Below are 18,435 nucleotides of genomic sequence, written 5' to 3' on the forward strand. Positions count from 1 at the left end.
GGTACTGTGTGCACCATGCCAAGTCTTTCATCCATCCATCCATCCATCCATCCATCCGTCTGTTCAATCCCTGCCAGCTCCATCTGGGTACTGTGTGCACCATGCCAAGTCTTTCATCCATCCATCCATCCATCCATCCATCCATCCATCCATCCATTTGTCCATCCACGTGTCCATTCCCTGCCAGCTCCATCTGGGTCTGTGTGCACCATGCCAAGTCTTTCCTCCATCCATCCATCCATCCATCCATCCATTTGTCCATCCACGTGTCCATTCCCTGCCAGCTCCATCTGGGTCTGTGTGCACCATGCCAAGTCTTTCCTCCATCCATCCATCCATCCATCCATCCATCCGTCTGTCCATGCGTTCAATCCCTGCCAGCTCCGTCTGGGTACTATGTGCACCATGCTAAGTCTTTCATCCATCCATCCATCCATCCATCCATCCATCCATTTGTCCATCCACGTGTCCATTCCCAGCTCCATCCATCTGGGTCTGTGTGCACCATGCCAAGTCTTTCCTCCATCCATCCATCCATCCATCCATCCATCCGTCTGTCCATGCGTTCAATCCCTGCCAGCTCCATCTGGGTACTGTGTGCACCATGCCAAGTCTTTCCTCCATCCATCCATCCATCCATCCATCCATCCGTCTGTCCATGCGTTCAATCCCTGCCAGCTCCATCTGGGTCTGTGTGCACCATGCCAAGTCTTTCCTCCATCCATCCATCCATCCATCCGTCTGTCCATGCGTTCAATCCCTGCCAGCTCCATCTGGGTCTGTGTGCACCATGCCAAGTCTTTCCTCCATCCATCCATCCATCCATCCGTCCATTTGTCCATCCACGTGTTCATTCCCTGCCAGCTCCGTCTGGGTACTGTGTGCACCATGCTAAGTCTTTCGTGCATCCTCCCATCAATCCATGCATTCTGTCTGGAGGCAGCAAGGCAGGTCACGTGGGCCAAGCAGTGGAAGGATCAGAATTCTGTTCCAGTCGTCTTGAGATTTGGAGAGTTAGAGGGGTGGCTCCTTTCCAGCTGGCTTCCCCTCTGACTCAGTGACTCAGTCACTGGCTCTGCCCAGCACTCTGTGCCCCAGACTCTCCCCTCTGATGTGGCATCATGCCACTGGCCACTCACAAGCTGCAGTTTCCAGCCCCAGTGCAGACTTGGGGCTCAGGGCCAACAGGCCCCACACTGTGTCACCATGGGCTTCCCTCAGAGGCTGCTCTCAGCCAAGTCTCAAAATGCAGGAGGAGGCCTGGGAGCAGGAGGCAGGGATGCCAACCCACTCATCTCTCAGGGCCCCAAAAAGCCCACTGCCCAGCTGCAGGACTGTCCTTGTCTCTGTAAGGTGGCCTCTGTGGGGCTTTCTCAAAGCTCCAAACCACTGCCCAGTACTGCCCACAAGAAGGTCTCCATGTGGGCGGCCACCCCGAGCTCCCCATTGTATCCGAGAAGCAGACACTCAGGGTGGGAACATGAGGGGCTGTGGGGCTGGGCAGGCAAGTGGTACAGCCTCTCTGGGCTGCTCTGGGGGAGGCACGTGGTGAGGGCAGGTACTGCTTGCCCCACCTGGGACAGGTGACATGACTGCCTCCCTCCTCCCAAGTGCTCCTGTGCAGCTCCAGCTGTGCGTCTCTGCTAAGTGGGTCTCACTCATCATCAGCCCGTGGAGGCCGTCCGCACTTGGGCTATTAGGCTGCAGTAACTTAATTGCTCGTTAATTGGGTAATTAGTGCTTTGTTTTGCTTTAAAGCCTAAACACTCATAAAAAGTGAATTAGCTGAGTAAACAAGAATGGGATTTGCAGGGTCCCCATCCAGCTATTGTGCATAATTAATCAGACTCACTGTGACTTTCTGGGCCGGCGTGGCCTGGGGCCCTTTGTAGGGCGATACTGGAGCCCCAGCCCCGTCCCAGCTGCCCCGAGGGAGTTCCTGGCATGGGGTCGTGAGCAGAAGGGCCAGATTGAGACTGTGGGTTCCAGACCCCATGCACCCATTCACCTAGGTGGGCTCCCAACTGCTGTGCCTTAGTTTCCCCGTCCATAAGCAGGTGGGTCTGTGGTGGGGCCGGAGTTGTATAGCAGCGGCTCCCGTGAGCAAACGCACCATCAGCCCCCCTCCCCCCCACACACAGAGCATCCCAGGCCTCCCGTCAGTGGGATGTGGGCCTTCCCTCTCCTGCCTGCCCTACAGTGCCAGGGCTGCCGCGGGGCACAACCAAACCCCAGGTTCTAGTGCTTGGCTCCTGCCTGTGCGCCGTGTTGCTGCCAGCAAATCCCTTTGCCTTCTGGGCCTCTACTTTCTTGTCTGTGAAGTAGGCTAATACCCTGGTGGGCGCTGGCGGGCATGGCTCCCCCTTGTGCGGTGCGCCCAACCCTTGCAGCCATGGCCCAGCGTTTCAGACACAGTCACCCAGCTGATCCCATGGCCACCCCAGGCACAGACCAGACCACAGCCCCCACCCCGCTCTTGGCACCCCTGCCCATGAGGTCCCACATCACTGCCCAGCATCTGTGGCTGGGGTGCGCCAACAAGGATGAAAAATGGCCTTTTCGACCCAACTCCAGACAGTAAGTGATGTGAGGCAGCTCCCAGCCCTGGGCCTCCTGCAGTCTGTTCACAGCTCCTTTTTTAGCTGAATCGCCTAACGGGGCACGTGTTGTACACCCCGGTGCAGCTTTTGCAGCAGGATAGAAGGTGAGCGCCTTGTGCCCTTCTCTGGAGGGGGACGGATACCCACGCGGGCAGGCAAGGCAGCCACTCTCGTCCCCGAAGGCCTTCCAAGGCAGCACCAATGAGCAGAATGTTTACTAAGCTGGAGCTGATGGGACCCACAAGGGGCCACAGGAAGCACAGACGTGTCCCGTGAGTGTGGCCAGTGCTCCTGGGCCACATGCATAAGGACAGGTGGCCCCGTGTTAGGTCATCTGGGTGCACACGTGCCACGCACCCACTGGGACACTTGGAGGACACCCTGGGGTAGAGCGTCCATTGGGAAGGACGCCCAGGCGCTCGCGTGAGACAGGCCTCCGAGCGAGCCTTGGCATGTCTGGGAACGTGCACACACATGGCAGGCCAGCTGGGCCTGCACACGCAGGCATGAGCCACAAGAACAGGCCCAGTGAAAACAGCCCACATCAAGGATTCGTGCCCCCTGAGAGTCCCTGGGTGTCCCCAGGGCACACAGCCCAGAGTGTGGCCTCAGCACTGACTGTCCAGCACCTCAGACCTTTCTGCCCCCACACTCAAGTGCGCTGCATAGAGTGTCCCGTGGCCTTCCCCCCCCCACACAGACCACGGACCCTGCTGATTCTCTGGGTTGTCGCTGCTCTGGCTTTTGCAGGTAGCAGTGCCCTTCAAGAGCGAGTCTCAGGCTGGTGAGAAGCCAGGTCCTCCGTGGTCCCCAGGCAGCTTTGTAAGCAGGGCCTCCGTCGGTAGCATCCCAGACCATGCGCTGCAACGAGAGCAGAAACCCGGCCCAGGCCCAGAGCACCAGGCCATGTGCCACCTCTCAACCCTCTCTGACCCCTGGATCGAGCAGGGGCACCTGAGTGGGAAGCTGGGGGGAGGCAGAAGCAGAGCTGGGGGGCTTTCAGTGCCTTTCTCCATGGCAGGGCCCAGGGTAGCCTCTAGGCCCTCTCTGTCTCCATGGCAGGAGGAGGCTCCACAGTGAGTAGGAGGGACCCTGACCCTGCTCCCTGCCTCTCTCCTCCCCACTCCCCGTGGGCACCGCTGGGCCAGGTGCAGGCCCAGGTGCTAGAGCATCTGATGGGAGAAGTGGGCTCAGCGTCCAGGTCTCCCTGCCCGTGAATTTTTCATGCCTTTGTTTGAGAAATGGGAGACAGGCAACCTCCACTAAGCTCCACTGTGAGGCAGGAGTTAACGTTCACACTGAGAGAGGTTAAAGGTACATTTCTGTTGCTGCTCCGTGACCGTGTCGATTTGTGTCTCCCAATTCTGGAGGGTGAAAAGCAGCCCCCACCCAAGCAAATGGCTGCCCAGGTTTCTGGAAGAGGCCGGGGGTGGAGGCCAAGTTCCCCAGACCTCCTGTGCAGGTGCTCCTGGGGGAGCAGGGCACTGTCAGTGAGAAGTGTCTGTGTCCAGATCATGTGGGGGGCCAGATGCCTCCAAGAGCTGTTCAGGTGACAGGAGGGAAGAGGCTGAGGCAGATGAAGTGATGGTGGTGATGATGATGATACTGAGGATGATGATGGTGAGGATGGTGGTGATGGTGGAGATGATGGTGGTGATGGGGGTGATGATGGTGATAGTGAGGGTGATGATGACAGTGAGGATGGTGGTGATGATGGAGTTGGTGAGGATGATGATGGTGATGATGATGCTGGTGATGGTGATGATGGTGGAGATGACGGTGGTGATGGTGAGGATGATGATGGTGGTGATGACGGTGATGATGGTGGAGATGACGGTGGTGATGGTGGTGATGATGATGGTGGTGATGACGGTGAGGATGGTGGTGATGATGGAGTTGGTGATGATGGTGATGATGGTGGAGATGACGGTGGTGATGGTGAGGATGATGATGGTGAGGATGATGATGGTGGTGATGACAGTGATGATGGTGGAGATGACGGTGGTGATGGGGGGGGTGGTGGTGGGGGGGATGACGGTGATGATGGTGGTGATGACGGTGAGGATGGTGGTGATGATGGAGGTGGTGATGACGGTGATGATGGTGGAGATGACGGTGGTGATGGTGGTGATGATGATGGTGGTGATGACGGTGAGGATGGTGGTGATGATGGAGTTGGTGAGGATGGTGGTGATGATGGAGTTGGTGATGATGGTGGAGACGACGGTGGTGATGGTGGAGTTGGTGGGGATGATGATGGTAGCAGCAATTGTGATGAAGTGACCCTCATGCCGTATGTCATGCTGACTACATACCCAGCACTGTCCTAGTGCTTTGCATATATTAACTCATTAAAGCTGCACAAAAGCCTGTTGTCTGTGTTACAGAAGGATAAACTGAGGCAGGAGAGGTCAAGGGGCTTGCCCAGGGCTGCATGGCGTGGGTGGCAGCACAGCATCCCAGTGGACGTCTGCTCCAGTGCCCTCATTTTGGCCTCCCCACTGTAGCCAGCACGTCCCCACATCCCCCTGGGGCCTAGAGCCTGTCCTTGGCTCTGCGGGCTCCCTGCTTGGACCCCCCTCCACCCACACACCAGGGTTACACCCACCAGGGCCACGCTCAGCCCGTGAAGGTCACCTCGCTCAAGCGGCTCCTGCAAGACAGACGTGGCTCTTTTTCCCTCCTTGCCCTGATTAATTGCCTCATTCAGTTCCGACTCTATTGCAGTTAAACATTAATTCAGTAGGACTTAATAACGTGAATTCATTTACGACGTGGCCTGTGCTGGCTGACAAGGGTGTGCTGTTTGGTTAATTATAGGATCCATGCGCTCGCTGGAAAGCACCCTCACCCCTCCTTGATTGTCGGGTCATTAAGCTCTCACTGTGACACCAAAAGCTGTGGGGAGAGGTGTGAAGCAGCCCGGCCTGGGGGGTTCTGGCGCCCGAGGCAAGGCCCAACCTTCCCAGCCGTTTGATGGGACTGTGGTTTCCCACGCAAGGGCTCCACGAGGGCTCCCAGTGCTAGTCAGGCAGGAAGAGGCCCTGCTGGGGGCCTCTGGCGGCTCTGCCAGCAGCTTGGCTGCTCATACCAGCTGCATATAGGGGCTCCTGGCCCCCACAGGACCCCTCCCGTGGGCATGACCCCCTGGCCCCCACTCCTTCTCTGCCAGCAAAGAGCCTCTGGCACGCAGGACTCCCACGGCCAAGTTTGGTCCCAGCTCCGCGGGACAGGACAGGACACCCCCCATGTTGTGCTGTGTCCCAGCCCCTCACCTCTCCAGTATCATTGGGCACACTCCCCTCCTTGCCTTGGGGTCCGCCTCCTCCTGCATTTCAGCCACTCTGCCTTCTCCCTGCCCCCCTGCAAGCCGGTCGTGAAGGACTGACCTGGCCTCTTATCATTGTGGGGCTGGGACGCATCCCTTCTGCCATCTGTGCAAGGACACCCCCTGGAGGGCTCTGTCCAGGCCCAGCAGGGGGTCCACGGGGCTGTGGGGGTGGGAAGCTTGTTAGCCTCCGAAGATGCCCATCCCCCAGGCTCGCTCCCAGCTGCAGTGGGTGGCTGGTAAAGCACGGGGCCCGTCGCCCTCACGTGTGGCCCGGGAGGTTTACTTTCAGCGGTAGAGTTCATCTGACACGACGTGTTGTAATTGCGGTTGCTAGGAAGGGATTATTTTTCTTTATATTCTTTTAGGGGGAAAATTGCCGTGGTTTCTAGAAGAGCAGTCGTTCTTTTTAAAGCTCTGCCTACTGGAAATGGAAAACAAAGATTTGTTTGCACGATGACCAACCTTTCTTTAACCTGCTCAGCTAACACGTTGGGAGGCTTATACCCAGGTGGCACGCGAGGCCCGGGTGCCCGTGGCCATAGCCTGGCCTGACCCCTTGTTTGTCCGAGGGATCCAAGCCCCGCTCTGCCCCTTCAGTAGAGCTGGGGCTGTTAGGGCTGGGCTTCCGTGTCCCTGCCCGGAGGGCACCCTTGATCCCGCCCCCAGGTCCCCATCTGGCCCACCACCCAGGAGTACAAGCCCCTCAGCTGTCACCTCTGACCTCCCACCTGGAGAGTCCAGAATGCGGGAGAAGGCCCGAGGGGGTCCCAGGGTAGCGGCTCTGTCCCAGGACGGGGGGGGTGAAGCTGCTCTACATGTAGCCTGGGGTGAGGAGGGGGCTTTGTGGCTCCCGCCGGGCCCCAGGGCCTGCCCTGGGGCAGGTGCACCTGCCTGGCTTAGCTGCTCCTTCGCCTCCCCTCGGCCTGGCCCGCCCCACACAGCCCTTCACCGAGGGCCTCCCTGGTGCTCCGGCCTCCACATCCCCCCCGGGCCCCCCCACGAACCCCTGCCGTGCCACAGGGTGCTACGGGTGCTGACTGTCCTGTCTCTCTCCCCCCGCAGTGTGACAGCGAGAGCGAAGGGGACGACAAGGTAAGCCCCCACACCTCCTCCCGAGACCTCCACCCACGGGGGCGCAGGACAGGTGGCCTCCCCACACGTCCAGGCCCCGTCTCTGCCAGGGCTCCCGGGGATGGGGGGCACTGTGGGCCGAGCGGGGGCCATGCTCTGGGTAAGTGCCGCCCCCGCTTTCCAGGCTGGGAGCCATAAACATCCCCAGAAAACAGACTTGCGCTAATAGCAGCCGCACGTTCGCACCTCCTGATTACCCTCCTTTCCAGGAACAATGAGGTTCCCATTAACTCAGGATTTATGCACTTGGAGGGTCTAGCTCAGGAAAAACCACAGCACAGGCCTCCTCGGGGCCCTCGGTCCTGGTCCTCTGCTGGCCCCTGTGTCCTGTGGGGAGCAGGGAAGAGGCCGCCCCGAGCTCTCGGCACAGCGGCTATCTGTGGAGCACCTACTGTCCGCTGAGCTCTGTGTAGGCGAAGGCAGCGGGGGGCGGAGACCCTGAGAAGCGGCAGGAGTGAGACGGCCGGGCTTGGATACCGGCTCGCTCTCTGCTCGTCCCGAGGCCCCGGGGGGCAGGAGCTGTGACTCCGCGACATATCCTGGCACCCCAAGGCCTAGAGAGGGTAAGGAGCCTGCCCGAGGCCACACAGCTGGCCCCCACAGTCCTCTGGACTACGTGAACCGTGCCACTGGGAAGACTGGTAGCTGGTGATAAGGCTGTGGGTGGTGGCCGCGCCGAGGGGAGGTGCCGAGTGGGTGAGGGCACGGCTTTCCAGGCCGGGGGACAGGATGTGCCCCAGGCTTGTCAGGAGGCAGGCCAAAGGGTCAGCTGCACACTGGCTTCTAGTCCCGGAGTGAAGTCCCATCGGGAGGTCTGTGCAGTGCGTGACCATGGTTCTCGCTCACCTGCTGTGTCCTGGCCTGTGTTGGACAGGCGCTGTCCAAGGTGTGGACAGCCGGACAGCCCCTCTCCGCAGACGTACGTGAGCAAGCGTGGAAAGGGCTGGTAAGCTGCCTGGCAGGACAGGCCTGTGGAGGATGCGGGGGTCCAGGTGACCAGCCTCGGAGCCTGGGGGAGGTGGGACAGGAAGGGCCAGGGGTCATCCGTGTGGGCGGGAGCGGCATGGACGGTTGAGGCCTGAGCCCCTGGGTATCCAAGGCCACCTGGCCCAAAAATCCTGCGTGGGGTCTTTGCTGGTCTCCGGACCATTTGGGGAATGAACGCCACTGTCTGGGTCCTGGGGCAGAGGAGCTCAGCCAGCGGCCCGGGCACCTCTGCAGAGCGGTGCTCCTCAGTCTCCCTAGTGAAGGGCCTGGGGACGGGGCTGGGCTGGCGCCTCGCCTCCCGCACCTCCTTTATCTGAAACCACCTTGCAGGGAGCATTCTCTGAAGCCAGTGGCGGCTCGGAGGGGCTCAGAGGAAGGGGTTTCTGAGGCCCTGAGACTGCTGGCTGCCCCCGCCTAGGGCCCCTGGCCTTCTTCCACAGAAGAAGCCAAGCTGGTTCCTTCCGGGTGTCGGAGTCCTGACTCTGCCTCCAGGTCGCACCACGCCTAGAATCACTGCCCCCTCCTCTTGGGCAGCCAGAGGGTTGGCCCCAGCCCTCCAGGGTCCTTGCAGGCCCTGACCTATTTCTCCCTCTATCTCTGAGCCCATGCCTGCTACAAGAGTGGGGACTCTGGGTGGTGGAGACTGGGCAGCAGGAAAGGGCAGGCCCCAGGGCGCAGCTCTGACTGCCCCGCTGCTGAAGTGGCCATTGATGCCCCTGGACCAGGCGGCAGGCCACTGCCAGGGGCTAGCAAGAGGCTGTAGCTGCGGCCTCCTCGGCACTCACACCTAGCGGGGAGCCCGCAGGCCAGTCCTGAGCAGCGCTTGAGGACCGGCCCAGCCTGGCCGAGGGACGGGGGCAGGTGCGGTCGGGAGGGTGTGGGCTGAGAGCCCACTCTGGACGGGTGCAGGCCAGGGTCTGGAACTCATGATTCTTGTTTTTCTGGCAATTCCCATGTGCAGCCCGAGGGAAGAACCCCTGCCCTGGAGAGTTTTAGGAGGGCAGAAGCCTGTGTCCCTGAGCCCCCTGCCCGGAGTGCCTGGCTGGGGTCTCTTTTGGGGCACACTTTTCCGCTGTGCCAGGTGCAGCCACACGGCCCAGACCCCCCTTCAGACTGCCACTGGGGCTCGTAGCTGCGGGTCCTGGGAAGGAAGGCTGTGGCCAGAGTTAGCCTTCTCCCACCTGTGTGCTGGGCCCCAGCCATGGCCACGGTGAGCCATCTGCACGGGTGATGTGGTGGCCCCGCCGGCCTAGGACAGCCCCTGGCTCCACGGCAGGGCAGGTGGGAGGCCATGCCACCCCCATCCCCAGCTTCAGTGAGGCCAGAGCCAGGGGCCCCAGTGTCCCCACCTGTTCATGGGCGATGGAGACCCCCCCCTTTGGGCCACCGTGAGCTCTGAGTCAGTTAGCGCAGGGTGAAGCCACTGTGAGCTCCTGTTTGTGGGTGGACATTGCCTTGAGGTCAGAGAGAGCCGGACTGTGCTTCAGAAAGCCCCTGGGCTGGAGAGCCAGGAAAAGGGCATAGGCCTCCTCCCTGGTCACCTGGGTCTTCTGTGACACTGGCGTGTGTCCCTGGGCAGCTTGGGATGGAGGCCAGAGGCCAGGCCGAGAGCCCATGCAACTGACCGTGGGGCAGCATGGGCTGGGTCGGTGCGCGCTCGGGCTGCGCCCCAGAGCTGTTTGATTGTGGGGCGGGCTGCCTGGAGCAATCAATGGCTCCCTGCAGGAGAATTTGCCAGACACCACGGGTGGGTCATGCCTGGTCAGCACTGGCTGGGTCATGGTGCCTCACCAGGCTCTGCGTGGCCACCTGCACTGCGGGTCTGGTTGCTGTAGCGGCCCCCCGCCCCCGCCCTCTGCTTCTCATCTGGTCACACATAGCCCCTCTGCTCATCTGCTCACAGATCTGCCCCCATCAGATGCAGAGACCCATAGTGCCTGCACAGTCAACTTCCAACCCTCAGCCCTGGCTTCCAAGGTGCAGATGCCAACTCTCTCCCACACGGCCCCACGGTGGTTAGGACCTGCATTTGGCTGCTGTGATGGAAAGTGGAATTAACTGCCTTAATAGAGGGGTTTGTATTTGTCACCTAGAAGCCCAGGTGTGGGCCCTCCAGGCTGGCATGGCCTGTCTGTGGCCATCCTTGGTATATGGCTTCCTTCCACACCCCCTTGGCCCATGAAGGCAGCTGTAGCACCAGCCATCTCATCTGCATCTCACCTCCCCACACCACTGATCATGCAGAATGACTGATCACCTGCATGGTGAGCCAGGGATAATGTTGGTGCAAAATGTCCAGTGGGGGCCAGAGCAGAGTCAAAGAGGGAGGGAAAGAGCATGAGTTCAGAGGGCTACATTATATAAATCATAGTAGGAAGCTCAGATTTGTTCCAAGTGCAGTGGGGAACCGCTGTCCCAAGAGGTCCCTGTCCCTCTGGGCTACGTGGGGACACTAATTACGCACCGTGTGAGGTTGGACAGCAAGAGAGACCCAAGTTCCTTCTGCCTCCCTCTAGCCAGGCTGGGTTCCCGGGCGGCGGGTAACTTCCTCCCAGCCCATCGAGAAGCAGGTGCAGCCCAGAGGGTTGCAGTGCCCGCTCACCCAGAGCTGCCATCCCTCCTGTCCTCCCCACCCCAGTCCAGCTGACCCGCCATGGGACAGGGCCTCCTCCCAGGAGCCTCTGCGCTCTGCGGCTCCCCACCACCTTCCTCCAGGGGCACAGCCGGGTGAGCTTTTTCGCCCCTTCCAGGAGGAGCTGGTCAGGGGAGGAAGGCCACGTGTCTCCACAGTATTTGCAGGATGGCAAAGCGCTGGTTTTACAGAGCTGTAAGAACATGGGAGCGAGAGAAAGAGGCGTCCCCCTGCAGCACGCCCTCCCCTGGGACCTGGCCGCGGGATGCTTCCCAGACCCTCGCTCAGCCCTGGGGCACTCGTGCGCTACACAGAGTTGGAAGGAGCTCCCCTTGTCCCGTCCCTTGCTGCACAGTGGGCTGGAGATGGCAAGGCTACTCTAGACCTTTGGTGAGGCAGCTGGACACGCAGCTTGGGCAGCTCGGGGCCCTGGGTCCGTCCGCACTGACTGAACGCGTGTGCTGGGTGCTGCGGCAAGTGTGGCTGGCTGGTCGTCCCCTGGGAGCTCTCCTCCCGGACGGAGGCTCAGGCTCCCTCTCTTCCAGCCAGGGCGCTCCTCCCACACCTGCCCCGGTCTGAGGTCAGATGCACCTGCAGCTTCTATGGCTCCCTCACTGCTCCGCCGCCGGGCTCCTGCCAGCCCACCCACCCTTCACCCACTGGCCTCGGGCTCTGCCCCTGGCTCCGGGCGCAGACACACTGGGGATGATCCACGTCCAAGACACAGACGCACAGAGACCAGCAGGCCTCTGTCTACCCTGCAGCAGCCCTGGAGGCTGGGGCACAGACAGCCAGCTAGGAAGACCTCTCTGTCGCTGCCTCTCCTGGAAGAGCAGGCCTCACCCCGTGGGCGCCCCATGCCGGGCTCTGCAAGCCCCCAACCTGGCCCTCCCCCCCCCCCATGCTGCTCTGGGCGCTGGCTGCTGGCGGGGAAGGGAGCCTGTGCTGCCAGAAGGCTCGGGAGCCAGGCAACCAGATGGCCCCTCCACAAGGCTGCGGTTGGTGTCTAACTGCTTTTTTATTGGAAAAATATGGGGTGAAAAATTGTGTGGGGCTCATTAGGCAGCCTCCTGGGCCTGGACTGGCTGCAGTCTGTCCCAGTGGCCCGACCAGGTGGCTGGTTGGCTAGCGCTCCCCCCGGTGGCCGCAGCGCTCCCTCGAGGGAGGTCTGTCTGTCTGGCCCATCTGTGGGATCCCCTGTGAGGACGTACCCCCAGCCCTGGCCTCTGCCAGCTCGAGCAGCAGGACCAGGAATGGGGCCGCAGGCAGCTGGCCAGCCGGGAGGGCCCGGGGTCCCCTGTGGGCATCGGCACTTCCACGGCCGGCCCATACCCTCTGGGCTTCATTTTCCTCTCCCTAAATGGGAGTCCTAGAGGTGCCTGTGGTCTGGGGTGCAGGCGAGAACTCCAGGGGCTGGGGGGAGCATCTGGCTCCCAGGAAGCAGGTTGGGGGCTGCCCGAAATGAGGCGAGTGGGCGGTCGCTCCCCTTGCCCCCTCTGTGCCCTGTGTCTGCAGTGAACACACACTCTGGCCCAGGCTCCTTGATGCCTGATTGGGGTCCTCCTGCACCTCTGTTTGCTCTCTGAAATGAGGCTCCTGAGGTCCCCCTGCTAGATCCCTGTGAACTGTGAGGAGAGGGCTAGCAGACCACACAGCAGCCCAGAGTTGGAGCTCCCTGCCCTGCAGCAGTAACCCTTCAGTTGCTGGACCCTGTAGGACCCTGGGTCAAGGACGGCTGATGCCGTGGCAGCGCCCAGCGTGTGTCCTGGGGGGCTGGGGCCTTCTGAGGACGTGCAGGAAGTCCTGCTGGCCCCTGGAGCCCCCTGCTCACAGTGGGCTTCCCCCGCGTGTCTCTCCTGGACCCACTCCTGGGAACAGCTGCCCAGAAGTCTGTGGGAGGCTCTCCTGTCCCCTCGTCCGACGTCCTGCCAGGCACGGCCTTAGAGGAGCACAGCCCAGGTGCAGGGAGTGCCTCGCGGGCGTGTGTGGAAATGACGCCAGCCACCCCTCTGAGCCATGCGCTTTGGCCTAGGGATGCTGAGCCCAGAGTGTGTCTTCCCATGGGTCTGTCCAAGGCAGGGCCTCGGGTCCAGACAGACACTGGGTGTGGCAGGTAGGTCCTAGCGAGGACCATCAGCTCACCTGGCCCCAGATAACCCTACAGGCCTCCAGTGATACGCTCCCCAGGATTGGAAGCCCCGGGGAGGGTCAGGCTATGGCATCCCAGCAGAGGGGGTGCAGCCTGGGCCCCCAGTGCAAGGGTGGGGGTGGGATTAGCACCTGCTGTGATAAATTGTCACAAACTCGGTGGCTTAAAACAGCTCAAGTTTTACAGTTCTGGAGGTCACGAGTCTGGAATGGGTGTCACGGGGCCCAGATCAAGGTGTCAGCCTCGCTGGTCCCTTCGGGAGGCTCCAGGGAGAACACTTGCTACCTTTCAGCTTCCTGGGCTCTGGGGCCTCTCCTCACAGCTTCTCTGACCCTGACCCTCCTCCTCCCTCTTGTAAGGACCCTTGTGGTCACACGGGGTCCACTGGGGCCCTCCGGGCTCATTGCCTCCTCGAGAGCTCCTTCACTGTGTCTGTAAATCCCTGGGCCCCGTAGGGTGATGGATTAGGGCACGGGTGTCATGGGGACCATTGTTCTCCTGCCGTAGTGGGGCAGTAATGCCCCGGTCTCAGGCCACGGCACACGGCAGACAGTGCTTTCTAGGACCAGGGGCCCAGAAGATGCAGGTCAGGGGAGGGAGGGGAGGGAGGCCAGGATGCTTTGGGCTGCAAGAGCCCGAGTGAATTGGAGCCTGGGGACGGCAGACCGGAGGGGACGATGGGTTTCCCCTGTGCTGGGATCCTGCAGCTGCAGGGCGCCTCGGGGCCCCGCTGATCTTGCCCGGCCTTCCCCCACCGCTCGAGAGCGCGTTCGCATGGCCTTGCCTCTGTGGGTGCTCACAGAGCCCAGCTGGAGCTGGTGGGGGCAGATGTTGGTGGGAGGGGCTGCTGTGTTCAGAAAGCAGGGGTGCTGGGGTCACACCGCCTGCACGCGGGGCAGGACTGGCTGCCCCTTTCCAGCTCAGTAGACGTGACACCCCAGAAGATGCGGGGGCTGTCTGTCCCTCCTGCCCACCACCCTCTGGCCCTTCCAGAACTAGCCGAGCAGGACAGGGGTTGTGGGCCTGGGGCAGCCCCCGTGTCCACCCCCTGCAGGTCGTACCAGGCCTGACTGGGGTGGGGGGCTTACAGAGAGGCGGTCTGTCAGGCTGCTCCCCTGCGGGCCTGCTCCCCTCTGTGCCCAGAGGGCTCACAGCCCCTCAGACCCCACCTGCCCTGCTAACCTCACGGGCCTCGCAGGGCTGGGGGCTCCCAGGCCTAGTGAAGGCTTTTGGGTGGGGGTCCTTACCTCCAGGGCAGGTGGGGGCAGGGTGGGAACCCCAGGGTCTTTCAGGGCCAGGCATAGGCTACGCACACATAAGCAAGCCAGATGCTCTGAGATGCAGTGAGAGCCTGAGGACAAGTGGGGTGGGTGGGGCAGGGGTCCAAGGGGGGTCGAGACGCCCCACCCTGACCCCCAGGTGCCGAGCCTCTCTCCCTGCTCCACCAGCTCAGTACCAGAGCCCCAGGTGGTCCAAGCACCCACACCCACCCTGGCCCCACCACAGGCCTCTGCCCTTCGGAGGTCCCCCGGCAGGACCTGGGGTGACTGTCCCACCTAGCCCCACCCCACCCCTGGGGGCCTGCAGCCCCCCACCCCCAGAGGGGAAGGGCTACCTGCCCTTCCAGGCGAGGCCTGCCTGCCGCCTCCGTAAGAGTGCTGGGCCACCACGGGAGCCTTAGAGACAGACGTGCCTTCCCGCCCGCACACGTGTGTTCACACCACACAGTGCCGTTACACGTACCTACGCTCTGTGTGCACACTCACGGGCACCCCCCAGCCCTCTCCTCAGAAAGCCCGGTGGGGCTCATGGCTTCTGCTCCGGACGCCAGCTGAGGACCCCTCCCCCCGGGACGGGCTGCTCAGGGCGCCTGCCCTGCCTCACTGGACCTGAGTCCAGGTCAGGCCGCTGACCCAACAGGAACGTATTCTCCCGTGGTTCTGGGGCCAGGAGTCCAGAACCGAGCTGTGGGCAGGGTGTGCTTTCCCTCGAGCCTCGAGGGGAGGGTTCTTCCTGCCTCGTCCACCTCGTCCAGATGTCCCTGGCTCGTGGCTGCATCCTGCCCATCTCTGCCTACGTTGTCATGTGGCTTCTCTGTGACTCCTCCTGGGGGGACAGAGTCCTTGGATTTAGGGCACCCTGATCTAGGATGATTTCACTTCAAGATCCTTGTCTCTCTCTTTTGAGAGAGAAAGGAGGGGAAGGGAGGGGGGCAGAGAATCCCAGACGGGCTCCACACCCAGCACAGGGCTGGATGCAGGGCTTGACCTCACGACCCTGAGATCATGACATGAGCCAAAATCAGGAGTCGCCACCCAGGCGACCCGAGATCCTTCTCTTCGTCACCCCTGCAGAGACCCTAATCCCACATACGGTCACGTTCTGAGGTTCCGGGTGGACGTGTCTTTTGGGGCCACCACTCAGCCAGTGCGGCAGGCTGCCCCGTCCTGCTCGTGTCCGCCTCCTGGACGGCAAGGGCCACATGGCAGCCACGGCCATGGCATTGAGGATGGCCCCGCCTCCTCTGGGGCCTGCAGCCTTCAGAGCCCTGTAGCTCAGCTCTCCCGGTGCCCGGTGCTGTCGGACCCTCCCTCCCGGGCTTTCCGCAGCCTTTCCCGCGTCTTTGGCAGGTCTCTACTTCCTCTCGTAGCTGTTCGCGCTGAATTTGCATTTCCTGGTCAGGGAGGAGGCAGCGCTGGCTGGAAGAGCAGGGTCTGATTTCACCCTCTGTCAGCCCATTAGTGGGGTTTGTGGGTCTTTCTGGTCTCGCTTCCCACCCAACGCTGGGTGCCGATTAGCAAGGACCCACCCTGGACCCTGCCCCACACCCTGGCCTCAGCTGAGCCCGCCAGTCCACCCCCGTGGGGACCTTCCATGGGAGGCCACGCTCCCAACACGGCCGGGAGAACCAAGGCCAGGAGCAGGGCCCGTGCTGGGCAGTGAGGCACGGGAGGGCACCCTGGCACCTCCCTGAGCCCCCCAGCCACACTGGTGTCCTCCCACAGGGCCCTGTCCTTGGTCTCCCACAGGCCTTCCTCATCTGCACACTCTGCGTCCACTTACCCCAGAGAGGCAGCCCGGGCAGGGGGGCAGGCACCTCCCCTGGGGTGCTGCCCGGGTGACAGACAGTTACATCCTGGTCTGATGAGCGTGGGTTCCTCTGGAAGCCCTGTGCTCCCTGGCCGCTGCCTTCCCCCTCCTCTTAGTCTGCCCCTCTGCTTCCTTCCGGATTTCATACCTTGTCAGATCTTTCATGTCATGCTGCCTGCCTTTCTACACACAGAGACAGACCTGCCCTGGGTTCCCCCAGCTGGGGGGATGCCGTGCACAGAAGACTGTCTCGAGGACTATCAGTGCCTGACGGTGGCCTTGGGAACCATGTTGGACATGAAGACAGGCTTCCCCTGGGCTGGGGCTGCTCCCCCTTTGGACGGCGCATCTCCAGGCGTCTCCTGCCGGTGCTTGGACTGGCCCAGCAGAACCATTCGGCCCCCACCTGCTGTCCCCACCCCCATCGGCTCTGCCAGGGGTAGGGTCTCCAGCCAGCTGGAGCGTGGGTGCAGCCTGGCCACCAGCCTGGGTCTGTCCTCTGTAAAAGGCACAACAATAGAACGCGCTTGGGGGGGCCGTGAGAATTCAGAGCTCAGTTAGTGAGGAATACCCGACTTGGTGTACATTGCCCCCCGGGAGGGTGGGACCTGCCCAGGGTACGAAGAAAGGACAGAGCTGGGACTCCCCCCGGGCCTGTGTACGCTGTTGGCCCCTCCCCCTGCTCCTTCCATACGGGCCCTTCTAGGCCTCAGCATCAAGCCCATGGTGGACAAGAGGGACAGCAGGGCTCCGTGCAGGCCCCTGGCTGACCTCCCCCTGCAGAGCTCCCAGCTCCTGTAACCACGGCCACCCGCCACTGTACTGGAACAGTCCCATCTCCTTCACAGGAGAGGCCCCACCACCGTGCTGCCTGGCTTGTCCCAGCTGCTCCCAGCTAGGCCCATTGCTCCCCACCCCCCACCCCAGCCTTATGGTGGGTCCTACAGAGAGGGTCTTAAAGACTTTCTCTCTCTCCTGCTTAAACCTGGAGCCACTTCCTCTTGCTCAACACAAACACCCAAGCTCCCTCGAGGCCCTGCCAGGTTGCTCCCACCTCAGGACCTTTGCACGGGGTGTTAGCCATCTTCCCCAGAGTTCCCCTCAGCTTGGTCCTGCTCAGAGGCCCCGGCTGGAAGGGCTTCCCTGACTGTCGCTCCGAGCAGCACACCATCACTTTGCCCATCCCCACGGCCGTTCCTCCCACCCCATTTGCACTTGTCTTGCCTGTTTCCCCATGTGTTTGCTGGCGGCTCCCACAAGGCTGTAAGCAGGACCCAGGCCTGCTGAGGGCCATTTGTGCGCTGACAGCCCCCCAAGGGCTGGTCTTTCTGCACTCCATCCCCTCATCGGAGTCCTGGATACAGACGTGGGGGCTTCCTGTGGCTGCGGCGACCAACCACCACAAACCTGGTGGCTGCAGGCCACCAGACTCGTCTCACTGTCCTGTTTCCGCCGGCTTCGGTCAGGGCGGGGCCGGGCTTGTCCCGCTGGGGCTGCAGGGGAGAATCTGTTCCCTGCCTCTTCCAGCTCCAGTAGACGCCCACACTCCTAGCTCCCGGCCCTTCCTGTCTCCACAGCCAGCAGACTGGCGTCTTCCCATCTCCTTCCCCTGGTGAGGACCTGTGATTACACTGCCCCCCGTCCCCATCATCTGCCTATCTCAAGGTCGGCTGGTTACTAGCAACCTTAATTCCATTCTGCCATGTAGGTAAGTACTCAGACTCCTGGGATTAGGTCACCTGCATGACCCTCGTTCCCCGTTGCTGCCAGAGGCCTTGGGGCCAGGGCTGTGTGCAGGAGCTCATAACCCTACACGGTGCATGTGGCAGGTGAGGAGCCCAAGACAGTCACCTGTGAGGCAGAGCCTCCTCCCCAGCCCCCGATTTTCCCAGTACGTCTGGCCTCTGCTGCCTTCCCAGAGGAAGAGCATGTCTTGGCTAAGCCCATAGAAACCGCAGTCATACTGCTGGGGTTCAAATCCCAGCTCTGCCGCAAAACAGCTGCACCATCCCGGATGGATCACCTCTCAAGTCTCTACCTCCATTTTCTCATCAATACAATAGGGGTGACGGGGTGTCCCCAAAGGATGTAAGCACGAGGGCCCCATGATTTCCCAGTATTAGGGCATATAGCATGACATCTGACACGCAGCAGGTGCTGGCTGTCTTGATGGCAGGAAACAGCAGGACTTGGGGGAACGGTGTTAATTTGCCAGGAGAAGGGAATACATGTATTTGGTAAATAATTCAAGCAGAACAAAAGGACTTAAGGTCCCCACCACGAGTGGCGCTGTTAGCCGTTTCTTCCGGAGCCTTGCAGATTACCTGTGTCCTTTGCAAATGTGTTCATTCGTGTATATTTAGCCAGCGCGTGGGATCCTGGAGCTGGTAACCAAGAGTCTCTCTGGCTACGCAGCACACTCCCCAGTGTAGACCCGGCCACTGATTCTCGCAGCCTGGAGCAGGTGGTTGCAGGTTCTGAACCTGGCCTTCTAAGCCAGGGGTCCCTGGACTGC

At 61.6% G+C, this 18,435-nt stretch overlaps 1 protein-coding gene across 1 annotated transcript in view; it reads left to right on the forward strand.

The window, feature by feature from the left end:
• Positions 1 to 18,435, forward strand: part of LOC103678893 (fibrosin-1-like protein) — an 86,567-nt gene that overhangs the window by 46,160 nt on the left and 21,972 nt on the right. The window contains 1 exon segment of the mRNA XM_040620059.1: positions 6,994 to 7,023. Coding sequence (XP_040475993.1) covers positions 6,994 to 7,023 — 30 coding nt within the window.

Source organism: Ursus maritimus, unplaced genomic scaffold, assembly GCF_017311325.1.
Source record: "Ursus maritimus isolate PB19 unplaced genomic scaffold, ASM1731132v1 scaffold_33, whole genome shotgun sequence".
NCBI classification, from domain to species: domain Eukaryota; kingdom Metazoa; phylum Chordata; class Mammalia; order Carnivora; family Ursidae; genus Ursus; species Ursus maritimus.